General features: G+C 37.2%; 1 protein-coding gene across 1 annotated transcript in view; it reads left to right on the top strand.

The window, feature by feature from the left end:
* Positions 1–233: 233 nt before the first annotated feature.
* Positions 234–9,039, top strand: part of LOC306773386 (extracellular serine/threonine protein kinase FAM20C-like) — a gene marked incomplete at both ends in the record, with an annotated part of 32,098 nt that continues 23,292 nt past the window's right edge. Inside the window, 7 exons of the mRNA XM_079263176.1 lie at positions 234–650; positions 2,021–2,192; positions 4,572–4,650; positions 4,895–4,987; positions 5,205–5,320; positions 5,474–5,654; positions 5,869–5,978. Of these exons, the coding sequence (XP_079119302.1) occupies positions 234–650; positions 2,021–2,192; positions 4,572–4,650; positions 4,895–4,987; positions 5,205–5,320; positions 5,474–5,654; positions 5,869–5,978 (1,168 nt within the window). The remainder of the gene's footprint in view (positions 651–2,020; positions 2,193–4,571; positions 4,651–4,894; positions 4,988–5,204; positions 5,321–5,473; positions 5,655–5,868; positions 5,979–9,039) is intronic.

The following is a 9,039-nucleotide window of genomic DNA, read 5'->3' as shown; positions in this document are numbered from 1 at the left end:
AATGAAATTATCTGCACTTTTCTTGGAATAAATTCATTAGTGTAAGTTAACTTGAGTTAACTTACACTTTTATGTGAAGTGACAGAAATCTACAGATAAAGTAAATTATATAAAGTATAATTAAAATCTATGGTTCTCAAAATCCTACAGTTTGATTTCTTCAAAGGATCTTTGCGACATGGTTTTCATTTTTATCTTTTTTCCTCTGACCTCCTTACCCTCTTTTCAGAAGGATGACATGGCGTATGTACCGTCGCTCCAGCACAATCTGTCTTTCCTTGGCCTTCATCACCGTTTTCCTCCACCTCTTGTTGGCAATTGCCTCGTTTTCCATTCACCACCTGCCTTGTGACCCCCCACTACCGACAAGGACACATGTCCTTAGAGACTTAACAGGCCCCAACTACACCTTGGAGGAGATGGGAGGTCTAGCTGATCCGCCAACTGATGCCAATCAAAGATATTCTTCCTACAAAAATGCCAAAAAGGATGCCAGAAATATATCACTGGAGTCTGACTTGTTAAAGCTGCGGGCACTATTTGACCATCCACTTTACACCATCCCCAGGCCCACCATTCCTGAGGATGACTGGCTGCTGAGAGTAAAACCAAAGGTGAAGGCAAGTGAAAGGAGCTCACAGATGTGGTCAGTATGATACAGCTAAAGTACAAAATACTGTGCGTCTCTATTTATATGAATGTGTATCTACAATTTACCATAAATTATTTGCTACTATTTGCAAACAATTTAAAGTCCCATGGGAATTTCTAATTAAATGGGGACATTTTTATTTGTAAATCTGTGTGTATTACAGGTAATTTCTTTGTACATTCCTCTGTAATATAGAGTGCAAGATTTTCAGCAGATGGATCAGACTGTGGGGAGCAAACATATCCCCTAGGTGTCATAGACAGATACTGCCGGGGATTGTGATACTGCTATCAGTTGCTGTAGTGACGCTGTTGGTATGTGTTCTGCCATGGTGTCTGTGATTTGATTTTGGTTTTGGCTTAGTTCTTTTTAGATCCCTATTTCAGGTGTTGTGGTGTTTGCTACCTGACTATGAGCAGGCTTTTTTTTTTTTGCTAAAGTTGGGGTTTCCTGTGTTTTTGTGTTTAACATTCTGTGTTGTTCTTTGTCCTTAGTTCATACTCTTCCTTTCTTTAGCTTATTCTGTTGTATTTACTTCCTACTTCCCAGCCTCATCTGGTCCTCTTTTAGTGAAATCAGCATATTAACTGCTATGTTTTCTTTGACTCATTGCCAGATTGCTGTTTGCCAACACTGTTCATTGCCACTGGTTGTCGTGTGTGGCAGAGTGAGTTCATGCCTGAGTTTTGTTTTTGCTGGTTGTAAATTTAGTTTTTTGTACATCCCTATTTAGCAGGGATTTCTCTTTGTTTTAAAATGAAGGCTTAATCAAGTTCTCCTCATTGTCCAGCCTTTGGATCCTATGTAACCCCTCTGTTTTAGCACACCTGATTCAACTTAATGGGTGATCAAAAACTGGCTGAGCCCTGAGGCCCATATTTTCCCATCCCTGCTTTAAATGATTTGACAGTTATTGTTGCTGCATCCAACAAATCCTTTCAAATAACTTTTTCTTTTAAACCTAAAAAGATTTGGGTTGTTATTCTGTGTAAACAGTTCGGGTTGAAGTGGCTTAGGAGGTAGAGCCAGTTGTCCACTGGCCTGAAGGTTGAACAGCCCATGATGCAGCCCCGAGGGGGGAACAAGCCAATGTTCTCTGAGGGTTGGTTTCGAGTCTGGGTAAAGGCAGGGGTTGCGTCAGGAAGGGCATAAAACATGTGCCAACAAAAACGTGCAAATATGGCTTTTGTACCAGATCAGTAGGTGGGAGCAGGAGATTCGGTGGCAACCCCTTGAGAAAGGGACAAAGGCAAAAGGGAAGGAGGATTCTGTGTTAACGGTTGAATCTCATTTTAAAACCTTTCTTTTGTTTAACTAGAAATCTACTATGTAAGTGTAGTTCACAATGCGCAGTCTATTTCCAGGGTGAGTGCAAGCCAAGATGGGTATGAAGATGTCAAGTGGAATAGCAGCAGTAGCAGCCACCCTCCATGGCTACGCTTCCATCTAGGAATCACACGTTGGGGGCTCTACCCCCATACTGACCCCAATATTGAACTTTTGACTCAGCAGCTGGCAACGCTTCACATCGTGAGTGCAGGTATGAAAAATGAAATGTTGTCTTTTAATAAAGATGACATAGTTTGATACATTCAGACAACATGATATAAGCAGAACACAAAGCCTGAAATTGTATGAACAGTAACACACACAGAACCAAAATCACAGTTCAGCAATCAGAAGTTTTTTCAAGCAAGGCAATATGTTTTTCTGTATGGTAGTAATTCATTCACTTTAAAAAAAAAAAAAAAAAAAGTATGGATAGTCTTTGCTAGGACAGCAGTCAATGCAAAATTACATTTGGACTGAAGAAGAAGATATAAAAGAACTAAGATTGAAATTTTCTGCCAAACATTAGCTGTAAAGGCTTAAGGACCACAGAAAATTAATCCAGAATAAAGAAGAGGGCTGTTGTGATTATCTGACAACTGAGATTTGGGGGAAAGACTTTAAAATGTTTGCTAACTTTGAAGTTGTCCTCAATTGATAAGCCCCTATGAAGCTTTGAAGGAGCTTGGAGGATCAGCCTTAGCAGATTCAGTGAAAGATGGTCAACCACAGCCACAAGCAATATAGCAAATTTTCCAGTGTCAACTTTTCTACTTTGGCTTGGGAGGCCTTCCGAGCGAGAGTTCTTTCTGACCAACAAGCAGCACATTACTAATTCCTGTATTTCTTTCAAGTGAGTTAACATTTGTAATTGAGGAAATAAAGTAGCAGCTTTAAAAAAAAAACTGTAAATGAATGAAGGGATGGTTCAGAATAATTTTCTGACAGGCTGAAACATTTCATTCGTAAGAGAAACAATGTATTTTATTTTTAGAAGGTGACAAAGCATGGCCGTACTAACAACAATAAATAATGTAATGGCTTGTTGTTGTATCAGATAATATAATGAAATAGTCACAAAACCTTGACAGGACATACAATACTCACCAAAACTCATCAGTCACCCCTCATTTCTTTGTATTGCCATGGCAACTGCAGTTGGTTCATGAATTTATTAGATGGAGTATATAAGGTAGAGAAAGGGTTTTCTACTGAGCTTGAAAGTCAATGTTTTGTACGATCACCTTTATTACATCTCCTCCTTATCCTGCATTCATCTTTATCCACAGCCTTGACTCTCTCAGACACGTAATTTTTTCTGTAAAATAATTTAAGTACTCATCAGGAATAGTTCTCAGGGCTTGCTGAAGGACATTTCAATGCTCTTCCTGGATGCTTAGGTATTACAGAAGACTGGGTTACAGGAAATATTTATCACTCAATAACTTCTTTTACTACTGATTTTCAATCCAGTTTTTGTGTCATGTGGTTTTCCTTCCTAAGAGTTACTTTTTGAAAACCATTTTGCTATGGAAACCATTCCTGTTAAGGCTTCAGTGAACAGTAGAAGTATCAACACTGAAGAATGATCCAGCTGTCAGGATGCTCCTTTTTCCCCATTTCTAAAGACTTTCACTTCCAAAATCTTATTTTATCTGATGTAAGTCTGTCGTAGATCTTTTTTTAATTGTCACTTCTTTTTTCACTGACTTTATTTTGATTTTAGACTTCTGCGCAATACTTTTGTTTTAAGTAATATTTTCATTCACTCATACATTATCCTAACCGCTTAATCCAACGAAGGGTCGCGGGGAAGCTGGAGCCTATCCCAGCAGTCTTTGGGCGAAATAAATAATATTTCATGCTTTTAAAATCCCAGTTAATCACTCACCACATGTGCTTTTTTTTTTCCTGCAAAAGAAATATATATTAAAAACAAGTGCTTATTAGATGTGATTATCCTGATTTCTTAATCTACTAACGATCTTGTCATAGAAAATTTAGAGAAGCAAGTCCAATAATGAGAGTATGAAAAGTTCAACAAATAAGATAAAATTATAATAGTTAGAACATATATTGAAATTAAGAGTCTGTCAAGAAAAATAAAGATAACTGCTGTAATGATAAAATACCTATGAACATTTCTCTAACATATGATCATTATGCTGACTTGTTTAGTTATATGAGCATAGACTCTTGTAATGGAGCAAAGCAATATGGCTGCTACTATCCTCTCTCCAAGACACAACTAGAGTGGCAGACTGGCATCAAGGATGTTACATAGCAAGCTGACAGTGAGCAAGTCAAGATCATGTAGGCAAGACTGACTAATGTTACCTCACAAACATACAAATGAAAAACCCAAATAGCTGTCAAATATAGTAAAGCCTCGTACTTTGTGAGAAATGCATTTGGGGGCCTCTGTGTATGCAAATAAATTGATTGAACTGTGCTCTGCCTTTGTGATGACGCACATATTTTCCCTGTTACATTGTGTGTAATAGCCAGTTTGGTCACAGCATGACATGTGCATATGAGTGCACCGTGTGCTTTGTTGCCATAGTAACATTTTCCATATTGTTTTTTTCAGTTCAGAAATCTGGGGGGACACAATTGAAGCTGGTGATGTCATTTCCAAACTACGGACAAGCCTTGTTTAAACCTATGAAGTAAGCTACATATGTATAAACTAACACGCTGAATAGACACAAGATGTTTAATTGGAAAACCCATACAAGAAGCAACATTTCATATTGTGAAATATTAAATATTTATCTTAAATATGTGTGTGTGGATTAGCAAGATTTTGTTGAACAGTAACCACCAGAGTGCTGACTCTGATGAGGTTGACGTTATAAACTTTCCCTAGTCTTGACATAGATTGTGTTCGTAACTTTACCTTTTCCATGACAGACAAGAGAGACATGAAGAGACCAACTACAACCTTTACTACTTCTCTGACTTTGAGAGACATAATGCAGAAATAGCAGCTTTTCATTTGGACAGGTACTGTGATTTCTTTGCATAACAAAAATTAATAAACAAAAAAAAAACTACCACAGTGAGCACCATGGGTGCAATAGTGGACAAAATATCTACATAATGAATGCTTGTTATATAAAACGCTCTCCACCCTCCCCTTCCTTCTGTCTTTTTTCTAGTGTCTTTTTTCTCTGCATATGACTCTGTTCTCATCTCAAATCTTCTTTTATTCTCTCTCCAGAATTTTGGGTTACAGAAGAGTTCCTCCTGTGGTTGGAAGGCTGGTGGATGTGGTCAAGGAGATCAAAGATGTAACCACCGACCGCAAGTTGGCAAGAACCTTTTTTACCTCCCCTGGTACACACTCTGATTAAAATTTTGTGAACAATCCTGTTCACTTCAACTAGCAAACCCCCATTCCACTTCAGTGCCAGTTTTAAAATTGCTTTCTCTGCTCTCTCTTTACTCATCTCTTTATATACTTCTTTGTGCTCCTGTTGCTCCCCCTAGTGGGCAATGTGTGTTTCTATGGCCAATGTTCCTACTATTGCTCCACTGAGCATGCTGTGTGTGGACGTCCACGGGATCTGGAGGGCTCCTTGGCTGTCATGCTTCCAGATCTCTCCCTGGCAAGCCGCAGGAGCTGGAGATCCCCATGGAGACGCTCATACAGCCGTAGCAAGCTGGCTAAGTTAGTGGATACAGATGGAGCGGTGTGTTAGAAGACATTAATTGATTCAGCACATCATCTCTGCATGATAACAGAGCTCATAATAAATTTAGCATTTAACTGGAGGCTATTATTTAATTTGTTGTAAACCTTTACCAGAGCTACAGGTATAGTTTTAATTAACTATACTTTAATGATTGTGTGATTTTGCTCACAACTGTCTTTTGTGTTTCAGATGGGAGACAGACCCTGATTATTGTTCCACAGTGAGAAAGACTCCACCGTATGACAAAGGCACACGGCTAGTGGATTTTATGGATATGGTCATACTGGACTTCCTGATGAGTATGTTAAGAGTATGTTGTGTGATGACAAAATTACATTTTCTCAAGCAACATTCCAGTTACAACTTAAACTTTAGACAGAATGTCTAGAGTTAATAGTTTTGCTCTTATCTTGGCACACAGCATCTTTTCAAAAAGCTTTTTGAGGTTTTAGATGAAAATTTTCATCACATACATTTTTTTACAAAGCAGGAAAAGAAAAAATCACCAAGGTGAAGGTCTTGGTATTGTGTAAGCGGACTCACTTGCGCCATCATTAATGACTTTCTCCTGCAATGACATGTCACAATATCTGGTGCAGCAGGCTTGGAGCCTTTTTAATTTTTTTTTTATCAGGGAAGAGCATGGGTATTGCGGATTAAAAAAGTCACGACACTTTTGACTCATACCTCACTGGTCTTAATAATGAAACCTGTACATATATATAAAATGTTCAAAGCCATTTAAAAAAAAGAAAAAAAAAAGATTTAGAGTCTGGAGATGAAAAAAACCCCAACTTTAATCGTCTGAAGAAATTTCTAAACATACCCTAAGAAACACTTTTTCCAATAAACACAGAGAGAAAGCAGCTGCACAAAAATAAAATGCAATGCTGCGCACCCATCCTTACCTTTTTGGAGCCAATAACATGAGATTAAATTTTAGATGTTATTCTTTTTAGCAGTAGAAGCTGTAAGCTGCTGTCTTTACTAAAACCTTTACAGAATTCAAAGAGATTTTTTTTAAAAAAATCCAAGAGTCAGCATTGAAAATGTAATGTTTAGGACCTAAGGCAGCCCTTCACAAACAGATGTAGCTGTGTAGTAGAGTTCTTTGCAGGGGCTTAGGCAGTGGTGTAGTGGTCCCTCAAGAAGTGGGCATACTTTCAGTTTTCCATCCTTGTTTTAAAAACAGAAAAAAGCAGCCCAGAAAAACACTGTTTCAGAAAAAGTGACATGTTAGACTACTCCATTTAGTTTATCCCAAAAATTCATCTTTATATTTGCTCATTGTCACATAATTTCTGCTCTTTGGTTTAGGGCGGAAGAGTTATGAAATTACTAAACCAATACTGGAACACAGACTAATGAGAGACAGGCTTGTAGACATATATACAAATACCTTTATAATGTCTATGTTCAGGCATCCGACATGTGTACGGATGTTTTGAATTGTAAAAGCAGCATCACAGGAGGTTTAGAAGTGGCTATACTCAATGTTGACTGGAAAAAAAGTGGGTATACTCTGTATACCAGCGTATACCCTGGACTACACCACTGGGTTTAGAAGTACTTCTGAAAACTTTTACCTAAGTGTAAAAGATAAACATAGAAGCACAAGATTTTTGTCTCACCTCTTTAAATTAGCCAAAGCTAACAAAACCATTGGTTCGGAATCCAGCATCCAGATAATTTCTTTCTAGGAAACACTACATTGCTTATTGCAGAAAGAATATGCCAAATCATACTTCCTGTATTAGGGTATGGTTCCAAAATAAAACTGAACTACTAAACTGGATGCTCTGGATACTCACTGAAAACATTTAACACATTATCAATGAAAAATACAATGCAAGAAGACCTTGGCAGCAGAGCTTGACAGACACATTTTCTTACCAATACAGTCATTTATACCTAAAATTAGACGTTGCCTAAATGTTACAATCTGAATTTGAGACGGGTTAAAGGTAAGAACACACAGTCAATATATATAGAGTCTATGATACAGATCTGGGCACGTCTGTTGAGTATGTCAGCAACAGTAGCTACTTGCCCTTAGCTAAGGGTCAATGCTGTGAAGCAATGCAGGCAAAACATTTCACTTTAATAACCACAGTGATTTGGTCTACTCGTAAGCTTGGAGTGAATTTAAAAAAAAAAAAAAAAAAAAGCTAAGGGTGCATCTGTCACAGTTCTTCTTTTGCTGGAATCCAATTCAATTGTTTAGTTTCAACGTATTGGATTGTTGTAAAACAATGTGTTTACATTTTATATATATATAAAACAAAATACAAAGATCGCAACACAGCGCCAGTTTTAATCTGGTTCACCCGGTATATTTATCAGGAAAACATTAGGAAGGGGTTGATTTTACGTTTTACCAGCTCCACACCCCAACTGAAGTCACTGTATGTTACCATAGTAACGAGCCGTCGCCGTGGTTGCGCCCGACAACTTTTTAACAGCCAGGTAAGAAAGTTTGAGAAATTTGTTTCATTTGCTGTTGTCTTGTGAGTTTTTTCTTTTAGCCTTCTAAGTGTTATGTACTGTTCGCTCGGTATCTGAAGTTCAACATTGTCATGAGAAAGTGTTGAAGATATAGAAACCGTTTTCTGATATTTTATTCAACGACTTGACCTTATAAACAGTTAGCATAATAATTAGCTAACAAACTCTGTCATTGCCAGAATAGCAACGTAAGTTTATTGTAGGGTCATGTAGATCAGACTTAAAGGAAGCTTGTGTTATTTGGGTGATCGTATTATTCCAGGCAATATCTCTGATATAAAGCATAAAAGTCGAAATAATTTACCACGCAAAGCAAGCAAAATCTGTGTATGTCTTTGTTCGCCCTGATAGGGCGACTAACTTTGGACGAATCTCACGAGACAAAATCCTTTCAGTAGACATGAGCAGTGTTTAAATAATTTTTTTTTTTAAAATGACACCCTTTTTTATTTTATGTGTACAAGTATGTTCAGAAACGTATGATTATTATATTTGACAGATGATACTAATAGTACAGCAGCAGTAACTATGTAATGTTTACCAAAACTATGACTGTTTAAATAAAGTTATGAAAATTATTCTTAAAGAAATCTTTCTAATTTCTTAAAAATTATGATTACATACAGACAAAACTGATAATATGACAGCGATAACTATAACAGATTTTTACTTATTATCTGTACTGTTTAAAGTTGTGATCATTATTATTAAACATGTCTTTTTAATTTCTTTTTTCCCATTTAATTGAGCGTTGTTTGTAGTATATCTCATTGAAAACAGGGTGTACTGTGGACAGACGTCAGACCTAATCACTTTTTTTTTTTTTTTCCTTTCAGTATTTTGGGAATGACCAGA

Source organism: Telmatherina bonti (assembly GCF_933228915.1).
Source record: "Telmatherina bonti genome assembly, chromosome: 3".
NCBI lineage: Eukaryota > Metazoa > Chordata > Actinopteri > Atheriniformes > Telmatherinidae > Telmatherina > Telmatherina bonti.
The sequence above is the reverse complement of the archived record's forward strand: the minus strand, read 5'-3'. Positions and strand labels throughout refer to the sequence as shown.